Source organism: Antedon mediterranea, chromosome 1, assembly GCF_964355755.1.
Source record: "Antedon mediterranea chromosome 1, ecAntMedi1.1, whole genome shotgun sequence".
NCBI lineage: Eukaryota > Metazoa > Echinodermata > Crinoidea > Comatulida > Antedonidae > Antedon > Antedon mediterranea.
This window is the reverse complement of record NC_092670.1, coordinates 14,275,300-14,294,273: the sequence shown is the minus strand read 5'-3', so window position 1 is coordinate 14,294,273 and position 18,974 is coordinate 14,275,300. Positions and strand designations below refer to the sequence as shown.

At 33.6% G+C, this 18,974-nt stretch overlaps 2 protein-coding genes across 2 annotated transcripts in view; both read right to left on the bottom strand.

The window, feature by feature from the left end:
- Nucleotides 1–1,028, bottom strand: part of LOC140057666 (uncharacterized) — a 60,967-nt gene extending 59,939 nt beyond the window's left edge. Inside the window, exons 1-2 of the mRNA XM_072103389.1 lie at nucleotides 778–1,028; nucleotides 393–677 (exon numbers count right to left, since the gene is read on the bottom strand). Coding sequence (XP_071959490.1) covers nucleotides 393–677; nucleotides 778–1,000 — 508 coding nt within the window. The 5' untranslated portion in view covers nucleotides 1,001–1,028. The remainder of the gene's footprint in view (nucleotides 1–392; nucleotides 678–777) is intronic.
- A 472-nt stretch (nucleotides 1,029–1,500) lies between these two features.
- Nucleotides 1,501–16,443, bottom strand: LOC140041850 (hyalin-like). Its single transcript, XM_072087661.1, has 8 exons — nucleotides 16,388–16,443; nucleotides 8,848–9,105; nucleotides 8,366–8,629; nucleotides 7,157–7,438; nucleotides 6,033–6,311; nucleotides 5,236–5,490; nucleotides 4,184–4,465; nucleotides 1,501–1,820 (listed from the first exon to the last, which is right to left on the bottom strand). The coding sequence occupies exons 2-8, from the start codon at nucleotides 9,035–9,037 to the stop codon at nucleotides 1,501–1,503; spliced, it is 1,872 nt and encodes a 623-aa protein (XP_071943762.1). The 5' UTR covers nucleotides 9,038–9,105; nucleotides 16,388–16,443.
- Nucleotides 16,444–18,974: the final 2,531 nt, after the last annotated feature.

The window sequence follows — 18,974 nt, the reverse complement described above, 5'->3', positions numbered from 1 at the left end:
GTTACGAAAAAAAATGTTAACTCTTACAGTACAGTATATTATTTTTCTCAAACTTAACATATAAACAAATAATAAACAAGCTGTTAAAAACCATAATTACTATTAAGCAAAGAATATCGATAAAATAATTAACAGTACTTATTACTATTATAGTGCTCTGAAATATTGGTGAAAAAAATATTGATGAAAATTATGTAATTTTAGTATAAAGACCAATGAATTAATCATCAATTAGTAATTACTTGTACTTAACTTTTGTAATATAATTATTATTATTTTCTTTTCTACGTGCTGAGGATAAATATTATAATATACTCATAACGCTGTTGAATAAAATTTTAATTCCTGTATTTTCTAAATTATCAACATTTAAAAAGAGGTTTTTATTTTACCTTCAACATTGAGGCCAAAGACACAGGTGTCAATATTACCATAAGGATCAGTTGCTGTAAAAGTGATTGTGTGAGTACCATATGGTATCATGTCACCAGACTCGAAATATGAAGACATTACAGTCACAAGTCCACCATTATTGTCACTTGTCACAGGAGGATCCCACGTGACTGTGGCATTTGGACTTCCTATATCTGTGCTGACATTTACTAGTCCATACCCTTCTCCGATGTAATTGTTTGAAGTGACATTTGTTGGGCAGTCAATCATTGGACTTTCATTATCTATTCACAACATAAATAACATAAATAAATAAATTACATTTGTTATAACCATATTACTGTAGCTCAATTTAAATTTCCACCAGAGGTATAGATGTCTTACCTTCAACAGTGATAACGAAATTGCAGCTATCATTAAAGTTACCAGCTGAATCTGAGACATTGTACTGGACTGTTGTGTCACCAATTGCAAACATATTATCACCAGAAGTGTAGTCTGATACTGGTACAGGAGTCTCTCCAGAGTTATCAGTAGCTGTCGGTTCCATCCATGTAACATTGGTGGCAAATGCCTCACCAGTTGTTGTATTAACAATCATATTCATTGGACAATCTATAATATCTGGTGCTTCATCATCTAAAGATGTAATGAAGAAACTTATAAATATTTAAAAGGAAAACGGATAGTTGACTTTTTAATCAAATGATGCAAATTTGAGTTGAATGTTTATTCAGTGTAAATATAATATTTTTATTAGTTTAAACATAAACATTAGACATAAGAAATGTTATAATAATTGTTAATAACGTAGGCAAAATTAGGTTTGGGATTATACTTCAAGGATTATATTAACAACAAACTTATAAAAGTCATGTGTCTGAATTTAGTCTTAATTGTTATAACTGATTGATTGATAATATTATTATATAAAAGTCAAAGACGATAGTTGCAGCATCTTTGACTGCTTATTTATATTCTGCTCTGATCATCTTCATTGAGTACTTTTCTATCAATTAATTCAATCTATATATTGTTTTACATTATAATATAACTATAATGTAGTAAACATAATGTGCATAAACTGACCTGTAAGACAATTTTAAATTAGCAGTTATTGTCAAGAGAAAACATACCTTCAATTACCACCATAACATAACAAGATTCTTGATTGCCTGTTGGTGAAGCATTGTCGACGAATGTGTAATTAACAATAGTTTCTCCAATAGGAAATACAGCAGTAGTCTCAAAGTCATAATACACCATATCAATTGAACTTGGAGTGATTAATGTATAGTTGGTTGCAAACATAGCAATCAGAACATTATCCACAACAGTAATGTTGAAACTGACAGTGCCATTGGGACTTCCAGGATCAGTCACACCAGCAACAGTGGAAGGACAATTTGGAGTAGGTGGCTCCACATCTAAAATATAAAAATAGTTGAATAAATCATGTAGTTAAGTCTTTATTTGCCATTCAATTTAAAGATAGTAAATTTATTTACAAAAAATAGGAATAGCACTTATTCATAATCTTTATTTATTATTATTTTTAATCTTTAATTATGTTTAGGAAAAATAGATTGATCAATTTTATACAAAGGCTAATGTAATTAAAAACATAATAATGATTTAAATTTGAATTTAAGTTACAATATTAACTGTCTGCCCTCTTTTTTTGCATAAGTTAAAATAGTTAACGTTTTTTTTTCTATGACTTTATGCCTATAACCACTATAGCACTTTTGCTATACTTGCCCCAAGTCTGTATTTATTATGATTTTTATTTTATGTTTTGATTTGAAATACATTTTTTGCCAAAATATTTACATATTTACTAATATTACGGTGTGGAACCTAGACTACACTTTTGAATACAAAATGTATTTGAACAGGAAGCTTATTCTCTACCTGTTTGTTTAGTGGTAGAAAAATATTAAATCAGTTTTCAGTGTCTAGTAATATTCTCAACTGTTTGTGTTCATACCAAGTTAGTCTTTATGATAGTTAAAAATCATAAGAGCATTTTTTTAAATTTAAACTTCAACTTGGATACAGATGCCACTGTTACTATATAGTATATAGAATTAAGGGGCTTGCAGTTGTAATAATAATACCAACTTTATTCACATCATCATACATAAATAGTACAATACAATACAATATGTATGTGTGTGTGAAAAGGAGCCAAAAAATAGCTTTCGCTAATCAAGGTTTGACTCCTGTCACAAAAAAATAAATTAGTCATAATGCATACATTTTCATCTATCAACAATAATTCAATAAGAAAGAAACAGCAACTATATGAAAGAAATAACGTTAACAAGGGCTAACATTAATATTTTTGTAAAAGTAAACATTTAACTTCATTTATGAATTTAAATCTAGAAGAGGTACATTTTATAACTAAGGGTGAATTATTCCAAAGTTGAGCCCCATTAAAAGAAATTCTAAATTTACCAGCATCTGTGCGAGCTTTCGGAATTGCAAAATTATATCTATTTATTACTAAATCTGGTACTAGCATTATGTGTAATTAAATAAAAGTGTTCCATTGTTTGATGTGGTGTTTTGGTGTTAATTTGGTCATGAACAAACTTAACTATACTTAATTCAAACAACTTAAAAACGTCTAAAATACCCAGATCTTTAAATAATGGAGAAGATGGAGCCATAAAATCAGAGAAAGTTATACATATAAGACACATTTTTTGGACAAGTAAAATAGGATATAGATGCGACTTATACATGCTACCCCAGACTTCTAAACCATAAGTAATATTTGATTGAATAAATAATTTATAAAGCATAACTAAAATATTACGGGGTACAATATGGCGTAAACTAAACAGAATTCCAGATTTCTTTTTTATCCTATTTTTTATAAAGTTTATATGGCTCTTCCATGTGATGTGTTTATCTAATTTAACACCTAAAAACTGAATTTCATTGACTTCTTTAATAATAACATGTTTGTAATAAATATTGTTTGATTTATTAATAGTTTTATATCTGTTACAAAAAATAATATAATTAGTTTTAACTAAATTAACAGTTAATTTATTAGCGTCACACCAGTTTGATATTTTTTTTAAATGATGATTTACCATAGACAAATCAATATTATTGCCTGCAAAATTGTGATATAAGGTAGTGTCGTCAGCAAATAAACGATATTCAAAAAAACTGGAAGAATTTGGTAAATCATTAATATGGATTAGAAAAAGAGTGGGTCCAAGAACCGAGCCTTGCGGAACACCGCATTGAATTGATAAATGATCAGAGGTTTGACCGTTCGAAAAAACAAATTGGGATCTATTTTTAAATAATCAGTAAACAAAAGTAACGGTTGCCCTCTACCATAATAATATAATTTGGATAACAAAATTTGGTGATTAATTGTATCGAAGGCTTTAGAAAAATCAATAAATATACCTAGTGAAGACTTATTATTATCAACTTGGTAAAGAAAATTATTAATTAGATTAATTAGGAATAATGTTGTACTATATTTTTCACGAAAACCGTACTGGTGTTTAAAGAACAAATTATTTTTTCAAAGAAGATAATAAGTCTGTTATTGATAATTCTTTCAAAAATTTTAATAATAAAGGCAAAATGGAAATTGGACGATAATTACCTGGTTTATCTGTATTACCTTTCTTAAATAGAGGTATTACTTTTGCTACTTTCAAAGCAGTGGGGAAGCGACTATGTATTAAAAGGACCGATGCAATATAATTTGGTATTAATTTTAAAAATTCAGAATAAGAGATTCATACTTTACCTTCAACTTTAATATAAAAATCACATGTGTCATTATTTCCAGAAAGATCAGTTGCTGTAAAAGTGATTGTGTGAGTACCAATTGGTATCAGGTCACCTGACTCAAATGGTGATGAAACTACAGTAACTGTTGCATTACTATTGTCACTTGTCACAGGTGGATCCCAGGTGACAGTGGCAGTTGGATGTCCATAATCTGTACTGACACTTATCAACCCAAAAGCTTCTCCGATGTAATTCATTGTGACATTTGCTGGACAGACAATCATTGGTTTTTCATTATCTATTAACAAAATGAAAACATCTTACAATATTAAAAGTAAAACAAAAAAGAAGTTGTGTTGAGGAAGCAAGTCCTCTCAGTAAAAAACAATGTAATAAATAACAATTAATATAAAAATAAATAATCAAAATGTATTTAATTTATTTCACTATTGCATTATTGATGTGTCTCCATATTATGACATTATGACAGTATCAAAGAAAAATTCAATAATACAGCACATAACAATAATGTTAGGTTAAGGGTTAGACTAGGTCACGTATGCAAAACACAGGTGATGCTGTATCATAGAATTTGCCTACGACACTGGAAAAGTTGAGATACTGTATGGAGAATTGACTATAACAATTTTAAAGGAGACCAAGTTCATTCAAAGTAAAACTTTTATTTCAATAAATAAATATCAACAAATTCCACAAATTTTTTTCAGATATGTTTTGTTTTAAACCTTTACAATATCAACTCTCCCAACACAAGATTTCTATATTCTGTTTCGAAATAATAGACTGTGTAAATATTTCCCGGAAAACTAACATTTTGGCAAAGCCAACAATTTTTTTTTTTTTTTGCAAATAAGTGTAAGTATGTGAAAGATGTGATTATTGTAATATTTTATGCAAATAAAAAAAATCATTAAAAAAAACATGACTGATATGACTGAATCATAATTCTACCATATTGAAAATCTGGTTTTGGACAATGTGAAAGGCGTATTTCAAATTATAGATGTTTGTATAATTGTTACAGATATTAGAAAACAAATTAAGTACCTTCAACAGTGATAACAAAACTGCAGCTATCATTAAAGTTACCAGCTGAATCAGAGATATTGTACTGGACTGTTGTGTCACCAATTGCAAACATATTATCACCAGAAGTGTAGTCTGCTACTGGTACAGGAGTCTCTTCAGAGTTATCAGTAGCTGTCGGTTCCATCCATGTAACATTGATGGCAAATGCCTCACCAGTTGTTGTGTTAACAATTATATCCATTGGACAACCTATAATATCTGGAGCTTGTTCATCTGTGGGATACAATATTTGTAAATGTATGTTACCAGTGCTGTCAAAATAAATAAATTGTTCTATGAGAGAAAACAGCAGTTCAATAAATAGATTATGAACATTTCATGAAGACAATTAATGATAAACTTCCACTGCATTATGAAAGAAATATAAGCACTGAGCATCTTTCATCATTATGCAATGTCCTTGTACCAATAATAAAAATGAAATTATTTTACCATAACCTTTCAATTGAAAACGATAATTTCTGGAAATATATTACACTAATTTTTCATGTCAAGGTTCACACAATAGTTAATTTATTATTACCAATTGATCTTGATATATTTTATCAGCCAGCATACCTTTAAGTAATATTATACAGATATTTTGTTGGCGCAAAATTGCAGTGTACTACGACCAACCATCTTTAAAGACCACCGCAATAGGATTTGTACTGAGCTTTTTGACTCAAGATTTTACCGCATAGAATAGGTTGGTTAGCTAAAAGTACCAAATATCACTCTCTATTACTCAAAAAGTCCAAACTAATGTAACATACCTAAGACAGTGATAAGTACACTGCAACTAGCTTGGTTACCAAAAGAATCTGTAGCTGTGAAGTTTACAGTCAATTGTCCTATTTCCACAGTTTCTGAGTAACTTGTAGTTGTGTTCAGACCAGGTGTAAATGAACCATTAGCATTGGAGTCCTCTTCAAGACTCGCTACTTCTACGTTATCGGTTGCATCTATTACCCATGTTGCAGTGCCACTGTTTGCATCGTTTGCAGTACTGACAGTTAACGGCATTGGGCATGTGATATCTGGATCCTCATGATCTAATTACAAAAAGGAATCAATAACCAATCAATATCAATCAATCGTTATCAATATCAAAATAGAAACAATGATCAGACTGTGTGTCCATCACTGTCTCAATATGAATGCCATGATTTAATAATGAGTACACAGTACGAACAGTATTGTCCCCTTAATAGGGATTTATTATTGGATATATATGGATGTCTTCTGAATTATGGTTGGCATACATTATACAGTATTGCTCCTGATTTGTTTAACACGAAAGTTTCTCCTTCAGTGGTTGTCCCAAAGGAGAGGCTCTACTGTATAACAACTATGAATGCACCAATGGCAGTTTTTTTTTTTTTTTTTTTTTTTTTTTTTTTTTATTGAACACTTTCATATTTAAATTTAAAAAATAGCTTAAAATAATAACACTTTCTTATTAATAGTAATACACAATATACATTTCTCTTAAGAACAAAATATAAATAATTTCATAATGTAATAAATATAAATCTACTTTTTCTTTTCTCTTAAAAACAAAGTCTATAAATAATTTGTTGTCAATTTTTTCTTTTATAACATATTTCAACTAAATAATTTAATTAAACATAAAACTTTTTTATTCAAATAAATAGTTATTATAACTTACTAAATAAACAGATCATAAGAGTCTATAAATAATTCAGGATTAAAAAACATAATATAAAAAACAGTACTAAGTCCTTTTTTTTTTTAATGCAATTTTAATGGCAGTTTTGTTAAGGCCAACTCAGACAGTGTTGTATGATGCCTTTACACATTTATGAGACTACTTCCCTGGTTATGCAACATTTTCTCTGACAAAATGAATAAAATAAAAAAGGAAAACAAAACTAACCTTCTACTACAATTGTAAATGAGCAAGTATTCTCATTTCCACTAGGATCTGACACATTGTAAACAATTGTGTAATTTACTCCAACGTTAAACATGTTTCCAGAACTGTATGATGGTTCAGAAAAAGTAGTGTTTCCACTGTTATCACTGACTGAAGGTAGATCCCAGGTAACAGTAGCAAAGCTTTCACCATTGTCTGTGTGTACAACCCAGATGTCTGCAGAAATGCTAGAGTAATAGTTTGAAGAATTTGTTGGGCATGTGATATTGGGATCCTCCATATCTGCAAAAAAAGAATGCTTTATTTTAAACCAAGCCTCAATATTATGACAGTAATACTAAAGAGAATATGTTTTATTATTAATACAGACATGAAAGACATAGCACCACATAGACAACTTTTATTGAATATCCATAATAGGCCTACTTGCTTGATGGTAATAAGCTGATGTTGATCAACTGTCCCATTTTAAAATTATTTAAGTTAAAAAATATGCGATGTTTTTTTTTGGACAAATAAATTTCACAATGAAATAATTTCTAAAGTAGGCTAAATAACATGTTATACAGTAAATAGGCCTATATGTATGGATTCACACAATAAATTCAGGGTGAAAATTAGTTTCATTTGGGAAAAAGTACACCAGTTTACACACAGTGATATCAAAGGCATAAGACTATTTTAAACAATTATTTATATATTTACACAATAATGATGATTTTCAATAGAATAAGCTTATATTTTCTCTATTTGTTTTATAGAGGTGTACCCCTACACAAAAGTTTCACTTTCTATTGATGTAAAACAACTTTATATACATAGCACAGTTTGACAATGCAAGTATTCATGGTTATAACCTGTTGTGATGTTACATTTCTCATCCGCATACCTTTTATTGTCAATAATCATTGCAGTCACAAACAATGTATTCAATTAAATTAGGTGGAGTCTAAATGCCGTAGGCATATGGTTTTTGTTCGACAGTAATCTACCCTTAAATACCTTATTTCACTTGTACTACTAAACAACAATAAAAGAAATGTGGATCAAGAGGTTATAAAAACAAAACTACAGTAGCGAAATTTAGAAAAGCCCATTTAATTCATTAAAGCTATTTCATCACTTCCCACGCGTGTAAGTTGACATTGAAATGTAAGTATCGGGGAAAAAAAGTTACTTGTGCATACAAATATGTATCTTGTATATTACCTTGAACAGTGACTGTAAACATGTCTGCGACGCTGTTTCCAGATGGGTCTGACACATTTACTGTTACTACGGTGGGTCCTATAGGAAATTCGTAAGATGGACTGCTAATGATCACTCCGTTGATTTCGTAAAAGACTATGACTAGTGTACCAGAATTATCTGTAGCAACTGGAGCTGTCCAGTTGTATAAAGCTATTGGCTGTCCAGAGTCTGTATCAATTGTTGTGTCATCAGGATACTCCGTCACAATAGGGTCTCCAATATCTAAACGGATAGAATGTATAAAAATAGAACATTAGGCATTTCTCTCCCTTAGCAGAATCAGTCCATTTCACCCGGGTTTTTGAAAAAATCCGGGTAATAAATCTTGGTCTGTTTTAAACAATTTACCAGTTCTGATTGTTTATCTTGACACACATGGGAGGCCACTACAGAAATTGCTGGAGCTACCCCTTTAAGTACTACCCGAACGATTTACTTACCAATTACTATAATAGTTATAATACAAGTTCCAGTGTTACCACTGCCATCAGTTGCAGTGTATGTAAGACTAGTCTCTCCTATGGGAAAGTTAGCCGGTGATGTCTCAGCTGGCTTAGTCTGCATTGACTCGGGTATCATACCAGCAGATGCATCAGTTGGCGTTGGTTCATTCCACGTTGCCAGAGCCATATCAGAGTCACTTGTATTAAACACCAATGGTTCAGTTGGACAATCAGGGTAGTAGGGATCACCGGTATCTATTTAAAAAAATACATTGAATAAACCATAGCAGGCCCGTATGCAGCATTTATAATGGGGGGGTGCGAGCGAAGCGAGCAACAATGGCTGGGGGCCAGGGGGCCGCCAAGGGCCCCCGGTCAGGGTCCAGGGGCCGAAGGCCCTGGAAAAATTTGCGTTATTTGACGTTCTAAAGACTGATGTAAGACTCTCTGTTGTGGCTTGGGCTAGTTGAACGATGGACACCAGAACTTAACGCTTTCATGATGAGGCCAACTCAGCAGGGGTGGCGCCAGGATCTTCCCGACGCGGGGGCTACATTCTCCGACGAGGGGGCTATGCGAGCGAAGCGAGCATCACTAGGCTGAGGGCCAGGGGCCGCCAAGGGCCCCCGACAACGCGTTCTAGCGTCATTTGAGGTCTTTTTAATCAGATTTAGGGTAGCCATTTTTTCCATTTTTTATAATGCATAAATAAAATACTGCGTGCAAAAAAACGATGCGCGATGACTGTTTCAATCCATATTTTTCAATTTAAAAAATAAAAGTTCAAAGAAAATTTTGAAAAATAGAGTTGGAGGTCCCGGAAATTGGACTTATTATACTTCAAAACATGAAAAAAAATATATAAGTCCCTATCATGGGTTGTGACTGAGCTAAGAAATGTTTGAAAAATAGAGATGTTAGGTCCCGGAAAATGTACTTCTTGTTCTTCGAAATATGACCAGCTTTATTGTTGGGGCTGAGCTAAGAAAATGTTTAAAACTAGAGCTGCAGGTCTTCAAAAAATTGCATTTTATACTTTGGAAACATTAGGCCTAGAGGCTTAAAAAACGCAAGCGTAGACCTTTTTCAGTCGGGGAAAAAAGTTTATTCCTCCCAGGTGTATGCATGCGTACCATCTGGACTTCCGAGTGGTGAGAAATTCATGACATACAGGATATTGAAAATGTAATAACTATAGCTATAATGTTGGCTAAGCGAAAATGGCATGTTTTTTTGTTTAGTAATGGATGAAAAATTTATTTTAGGTGCCCCACGGTACAGAAGGTTACTTGTAAATTAAAAAATTGGTGAACAAACGAACAATTAACATAATTCGTTTTTGCTGTAGTGTAGCGTACGTCGACGCAGTACACGACGTAACCGTCGGTAAACTTCGCCTGGAAAATAACACATTACACATTTTGGTCCCTGGATGAAACTTGATATCACGCGTCTCGACCCAACGTTGAACGATTCGTACAAAGAGGGATACCGCCAGACAAGTGCGTACCTAGCTATTGTTTAGTAGTAAGTTAGATCGCTGGCAATAATGAATGCATATAAAGTGCATAATATCACTCTGACGTACTCTCACGGTCAATGAAACGTCGCGGTTTTCTAGGCGCTGAAGCTAGCTACGAAGTGAACGCGAACGCTTTTTACTGTATATTATATTCCCCGACAAAAAGTACACGTGTTCCCTGACGTTCTCCAGCAAACACTTTACCGCGTACATGAAGCGCTAAGCTATTACTTGTCGTCACATGATCGACTGCGCATGTTTTACATCGAGTTTGTAGTCAGTTCAGATTCCGTAATTTAATTACCGGTATTTTTTCATTTTATATTAGCATATTTTTGTTTGTATACCATTGATAATGTAAATTTTGTATATATATAATGATATTGTCTTTAGTTAAACAAGACAAGAAAAAATACCAACCGAGGAAAAAGTGGACCTTTTGGGACTTGGTGGGGTGCGTCTGCACCCAACGCACCCCCCCTGGATACGGGCAGTGGTGGCGCCAGCGGGGGGGCTACGGGGGCTCTAGCCCCCTCGTCGGGGAGCCTAGCCCCCCCGTCGGGGAACACGGGTACTTTTTGTCGGGGAATATAATATACAGTAAAAAACGTTCGCGTTCACTTCATATAGCTTCAGCGCCTAGAAAACCACGACGTTCCATTGACCGTGAGAGTACGTCAGAGGGCTATTATGCACTTTTATGCATTCATTTATTGCCAGCGATCTAACTTACTACTAAACATTAGCTAGGTACGCACTTGTCTGGCGGTATCCCTTTGTACGAATCGTTCAACGTTGGGTTGAGACGCGTGATATCAAGTTCCATCCAGATGTGTAATGTAGTTATTTTCCAGGCGAAGTTTACCGACGGTTACCGAAGGGAACACATGTACTTTTTGTCGGGGAATATAATATACAGTAAAAAGCGTTCGCGTTCACTTCATATAGCTTCAGCGCCTAGAAAACCACGACGTTCCATTGACCGTGAGAGTACGTCAGAGTGATATTATGCACTTTATATGCATTCATTATTGCCAGCGATCTAACTTACTACTAAACAATAGCTAGGTTCGCACTTGTCTGGCGGTATCCCTTTGTACGAATCGTTCAACGTTGGGTCGAGACGCGTGATATCATGTTCCATCCAGGGACCAAAATGTGTACTGTATTTATTTTCCAGGCAAAGTTTACTGACGGTTACATCGTGTACTGCGTCGACGTACGCTACACTACAGCAAAAACGAATTACGTTAATTGTTCGTATGTTCACCATTTTTTTAAATTTACAATTAGTAACCTTCTGTACCGTGGGGCACCTAAAATAAATTTTTCATCCATTACTAAACAAAAAACATGCCATTTTCGCTTAGCCAACATCTTATTATAGCTAAGTTATTACATTTTCAATGTCCTGTATGTCATGAATTTCTCACCACTCGGAAGTCCAGATGGTACGCACGCATACACTTGGGAGGAATAAACTTATTTACCCGACTGAAAAAGGTCTACGCTTGCGTTTTTTAAGCCTCTAGGCCTGATGTTTCCGAAGTATAAAATGCAATTTTTTGAAGACCTGCAGCTCTAGTTTTAAACAGTTTCTTAGCTCAGCCCCAACAATAAAGCTGGTCATATTTCGAAGTACAAAAAGTGCATTTTCCGGGACCTAACATCTCTATTTTTCAAACATTTCTTAGCTCAGTCACAACCTCTTGATAGGGACTTGATATATTTTGTTTCATGTTTTGAAGTATAATAAGTCCAATTTCCGGGACCTCCAACTCTATTTTTCAAAATTTTCTTTGAACTTTTATTTTTTAAATTGAAAAATATGGATTGAAACAGTCATCGCGCATCGTTTTTTTGCACGCAGTATTTTATTTATGCATTATAAAAAATGGAAAAAATGGCTACCCTAAATCTGATTAAAATAACCTCAAATGACGCTAGAACGCGTTGCTTCCGGGGGCTTCGCCCCCTGGACCCCCACCGGGGGCCCTTGGCGGCCCCCTGGCCCCCAGCCTAGTGATGCTCGCATAGCCCCCCTCGTCGGGGAATGTAGCCCCCGCGTCGGGAAGATCCTGGCGCCACCCCTGGATACGGGCCTGCATAGGCCTAGAGATATTATAGTGAACATACCAGATTATTTTCTGATAATAACAACCACTATGCAGCATTGTGTCTGCTGACAGGCACCACGAACAACAATAAATAACCATGTATATCGAACCACGTTGAGGTTCGTGCATGGTAAGGTAAAGCAACCAATCAGCCGAACAGCTGTCTGCCAGAAAACCATTGAGAATTTCTCTCATATAATATGACATGATGGTTGCTGCTGTGTAAGGATACGCAATTACCAATATACCGCTTGCTGTGTATTGTCTTCTTCAGATAAAATAATAACAGGTTATTTTCATATATTAAAATCATATCATGTGTATCATCACAACAGAAAAATATATGGCGCTACTGCAGTTTCGCACCACACTGTTATATCTTGGATTTCTTGCTTCATTTTTTTCTCGCACTCACATCATACAATTTTGGGCCATTATGTAACATGTTCCCATGATTTAGCCACCGTTATATTACCTTTATCACAATAAAAAATGCCTTTCAAAACAGCTCCTTTTTTCGCGAAAACTTCGATTGAACTGTGGCCATTTTAGATTCAGAAAATTGCCAGAAATCAATGTATGTTTTATTTTCTGTTTTTATTTTTAAACTGCAAAGAGTGGTTTTATAAAGAACCAACTGTACATATCAAAACGGCGACGATATGAGTCCGTACATAAAACATTGATAGGAACCATTAATATAAATAATAATAGTAATACTAATAATTAAATATTAATTTAACCTTTATTTCGCCAGCTGAAAACATTTCTTGCTTTTCAAAACTAAATAGGGTAGGCCTATATGTACGTGTAATCGGATTTTATAACACTGCCCTCTATAGTTTCTACAATTTTTGGGGTAAAATGAAGCATAAATTCTGGCAATTAAGTGATAAATATAAGATGGCGAACATTTCGCAGTGTGTTGACAGCGAGTTCAGTATTGTTTAAAATGTTTTGAAAAGTATTGTTATTTAAAAAAAATTACTTCGTAAGTGGTCGAATCGTATAAACATGTTACATAATATTATGTTGTGAGTGTAAAAAACGAAAGTTTAGGTGAGAAATTGAAGATATAACGGTGTGGTGCGAAACTGCAGTAGCGCCAAAATATATTTGGATATGTCATTACTTATCAGACATAACACAACCAAATCACAAGCATTGGAAGTGGATGTAGGCCTAGGCCAAACACTCACACGAACGGGTATGAGACGCTGATATTGCCAGCTAGATTTTATTTATGATTGAGGCCTTTTTCCTTCCTCAGCCTAATCAATATTGGATAATTGTTTTATAATAATTGTATTGAATTGATATATTGATTGATTAACCATAAATAATTAATAAATTAAATTGTTTTTAACATCATGGGGAAACGAAGATGTTAAAAAAGAACAAAATGGATTAAAACAGGCAGAGATACATTGTATACAAAAAGTCTAACAATTAGTACTAATTATTGATGAGTTACTACTAATAATGATAATAACAAAAACAGGCTTAATTTATAATATTAAAATAACAAATAAAACCCCGTAGTTTTCAATATAATGACTAATCATGGCCTTTTTTTAATGATTATATACATTATGACTCATTTTGCGCACCATATATTTGTAAGACCGGACCATATTTGGCGGCCAAAAACAGTCCTACTGCCCGGACCGATTTTATCCAGGCCGACAGGTTTTGGCAGCCATAAATGGTCCCCCGGACTGATTTTGGCAGCCAAAACTGGTCCGCCGGACCGATTTTGGCCCGGACTAATTTTGGTGTGACAGCACCGTGAATACAGATTCGTGTGGTATACATGTTATGCGCGATTTGAACGATTTGCGCAATTTCAAATTGCGCAAGCATTTTCTTGAGCAATTTAAAATTGCGCAAAAAATTCCTTGCGCAATTTGAATTGAAACATGTGTTTCAAATTGCGCAAGCAACGTATTAAATTGCGCAAGTAATCTGCAAATTGCGCAAGGTTTTTCGACAGATTGTGAAATCATGCACACCCATATTTTTTTAGTAATTTCTAAGAATGATTCAAAATTGAAGATAATATCGCATTTCCTTACCCTCCCGGGAGCCTCCCTCCCGAATTTTTTTTTCCGAATAAAAAAAATCTCGAATTCCCAATGGTTCTATAAAATACCATATTCACACATAATATGAGGAGAAGGCATAAATAAATACCAATAGATAATAATTTCAATTCAAATATCAGTACTAATGACGATTAATAAGACTAATCACGATTGGATTTTTTTTAGAAACAATAATTATTACGAATTATTAGACGTTTACTATTTAACTTAAAAATTAAATTTAATGACAAAAAAGATCGACCTTTCGGTACCATTCTCAACAACAAATGAGTACAATAACAAAAATAACAAACCGTTCGTTTTCAAATTGCGCAAAGGTGTCATATTGCGCAAGAACTATCTTGCGCAATTTACAAATTGTGCAGCGCAATTTGAAATTGCGCAAGAATTTTCTTGCGCAATTTCAAATTGCGCAAGTTGATTGCGCAATTTAATATTGCGCAAGAAAATCCCTGCGCAATTTCAAATTGCGCAAGAATTCTTTGCGCAATTTTAAATTGCGCAAATCGTTCAAATCGCGCATAACATACATACCATTATTATGAAATCTTAAAAGTGTGTAAAAATTCCTTTTTATCAAACCAATGGTACGAATTACGAGATTAGATGGTATACCCAGGGAGTTGTTATTAGTTATTGTTGTTATTGTTGTTATTACTAATACTAATACTTACTAATAACAACTCCCTGGTATAAACCTATACCTTCTTTTATTGACGGTTTCGACGTTGCTCCTTTCGACGAACAACTTCTTCTGTAATTAGACAGACTGACCTCCAGAGGGCCAATTCTGTCTAATTACACAGGGTCAATTGTGACTCAGTTGGTGTGCGCCTTCGTCCGGTTGTATTGATGGTCTTTTGTCTTCTTCGATCGTATCCAAATATATATCTGTGAAGTTGGCTTTTATACCAACTGAGTCACATATTATATGAACCTGTATATTTAGACAGAATTGGTCCTCCAGAGTTCAATCTGTCTAATTGCAGGTATTCATTCTTCTGAAGAAGTTGTTCGTGAACCGTCAAGAAAAGAAGGTATTTGCCATCTAATCTCGTAATTCTTCCATTGGTTTGATAAAAGAATTGTTTACACATTTATTTATTTAGGATAAAAACAGGATAAAAACATATCGGGTATATATATTGCACTTGGTTTACATGGTCCTGTTTTTTTAGCAATAGATTAAAAACATTCATAAAAGACATAAAAAAACATACAATAACACTTTAAAATCACAATACAAAGAAAGACAATATTTAACATGTTAAAAAGGAGTGACAAATAAAAGGAAATGAATGAAATTGTTCAGAACATGTTTACAAATATAGTAATAAATTAGTCTAAAAAGAGGAAATTCCTAAAATACAATTGTAAAATAAAACTGGATTCAAGCAAAATGATAAAATAGTGAGGATTTACCTTTTTTGATATTTTTTAAAATTAAAATACTTTGAAGATTCTTTAACTTTTATTGTTAATTACAAACCAGATGAACATTTACAATCAGCTTCATAGTAAATTGTACACACAGTGTATTAAATGTGACAACGTCACATAATAGTGAATGTGATAAAATAGATTTCACATTATGACGCATAATTATGACACCGTGTATTTGGAACTTACCTGTAATATTGACGTTTCATTGGCGGACGTTTTTTCATAACTGGTCTTTGTGATACATAGGCTGCCCTAAGAGTTTGTGTCCTTGCCAATATATATATATATTTTTTGTGAATACATGGAACATTACATTAAGATGAAGAGATGAATTTTTAAGCTTTACATACCCAAAAATGTCACAGAGAATTCACAGGTTACATCAGCCTCACCAATGGCTGATGCTGTGTACACCATAATAAGAACAGCATTTACTCCAAAATTGACAACACCACCTGGAGTATAGGCAGGTGATGATGTCACCTGAACGTCTGCAGCAGTCATTCCGTTTGAATAGGTTGCTGTAATCACTGGGATAGTGTATGCATATGGAAATTGACCAGTGTTATTTATTGTCTCATCTACTGTTGGACAATTATTATCAAACGTGACTGAAAGAGAAGGAAACATTGTGCCGTAAGGAATCATGTCAACATCAATCTACTGCAATTACTGCAGTAACTACATTTTCTACTGCAAATGTATGACTTGTTTATCAATGTAGACTGTCACTGTGATAAACAGTGTGTATGATTACCCAAAAACAGCAGGGCTTTGCTGTAATTTTCTTTCTGTGAATTGTTTAATGCTTCGTGATATTTTGTTATTACCGTTTATGTTGTACGGCTGTAAATGATGTATTCAATGTTAGTAATAAAGCATTTTAAAAGACAATGTCTGAGAATGAATTAAATGATCCTTTTTTTATATAGACATTGTTTTATTCTCACTGCAAGCTGTTTATGATTATTGAGAAGCTTTAAAAGCTTGGTTTCTACTTGAAAAAAATCTACCGCAACGTTAGCAAAACAAATTAAGCTTAGTGATAATGTCTTATTTACAACAATCAATAGTATTGTTGAAGTGTCAAAGTTGTACCATGGTGTAAAATAATTTATTTATATTTTTATTTATTCTGATGCTTTATCTCAGCATTATATAAATATTTTGGTTTTGATTTCTATGGATCTGAAATTAAGAATGAATAAATAAAAAAATAAATAAATAAATACAGTATAGAATGCTTATTAAATGCATATTAAAGCCGATATAAGTGGGCCGAATCGTCTCAGGGCTGAATCTACCTGGGCGAATCATCTCGGCGTCGAATTGCTTCAGGGCCGCATCATCCCGTTACCCTCATTTGGGACACAGCAAAGGTGTCTTCTTTACAGATGTTCTCCTTTATTCCCAAATCGCCTGAGTGATATTCAGACAAAATCTCAATACAGTTTGCTACATTACAAATAGTGATTTGTTTTTTTTTTTTCATTTCATCTGAGACCGTTTGAAAAATAGTCTACATACTATATATTAAAATATGTAAAAATTCGCAACTATTAATCAACTATTAATCAACTATTAACAAAAAACTTGACGCAAATATATTTAAGTCACCCATGCATTTGCTTTGTTGATAGCTATAAACGGCATGCGATGACATTGTAACTTTGTTAAAAAATGACGTAAATATGAATGTAGGCCTACTGTTAAAAGCCCATGGTTTATATTTCCATTTTAAGAAAAAGGGCCGGGAGAGTTTATCACGACACGCCGACACTATGGACATTCCCGTAATTATTAATTACACTGATTATTAGCCTAATTTTGGAATGAAAGCATTTGTGAACGCTTGAATTTAACGAATTGATTACGCATACATTAACAATCTCATTTTACAGGCCTACATATGTCCATGGTGTAATAAATTGTCGCAAGGACTCGTGTAAATTGTACCATTATAGTAGTCCTAGTTCCATGGCCATTGACTGACTATCGCCAAGGGGGAAAAGAGTTGAAAAGTTACTCAGCTATTGTGCATCCAAACGGTAACGCCTATTCACACACAATAAAAGGCATTGTGTTGGAATAAAATACTGTACATAGTACGGTTAAACCCTTTGTACTCGAGTCAACAATACAATCTTTTAAAAAATACAGTTGAATTCCTTCGATAGAAATATCATTTATATATATACTTTATTACAAAGCGTGACAGCTTACGCTACAAAGTGCAAAATGCAGTTATGAAAAAGTACGACAGCGGTTACTACAAAGCGTGACTAGCTTATTGTCACACGCAGTTGTGACAAAGTACGACAGCATTTATTACAAAGCGTGACTAGCTTATTACAAAGTGCGACGGCAGTTATTACAAAGTGCGACATGCAGTTATTAAAGTGCGACGGCAGTAATTACAAAGTGCAGTTATAAAAGTGCGACGACAGTTAGTACAAAGCGTGACAGCTTACTTTATTACAAAATGCGACATGCAGTTTTTAGAATGTGCGACATTCAGTTAATACAAAGCGTGACAGCTTTCGTTGTTATACAAAGTGCGACATGCAGTTATTACAAAGTGCGACAGCATTTATTAGGCCTACAACGTGTGACAGCTTATGTTATTACAAAGTGCGACCTGCAGATTACAAAGTGCGACATGCAGTTATTACAATGTGCAACGGCATTTATTACACAAAACGTGACAGCTTACGTCATTATTAAAATGCGACAGCGGTTATTATAAAGCGAAACAGAAGTTAGTACAAATTTCGACAGGCAGTTATTATAATTTAAACGTTCGTCTTCGTCTACCGACTCGACGAAGCTCACTTAACTGTAGCCAGAAGACGGTGTAGTAGCACAACAACCAAAACATCGAGAAACTCCTAACTTTACTCATTATTATTATTAATGATATTATGATGTACCACAATA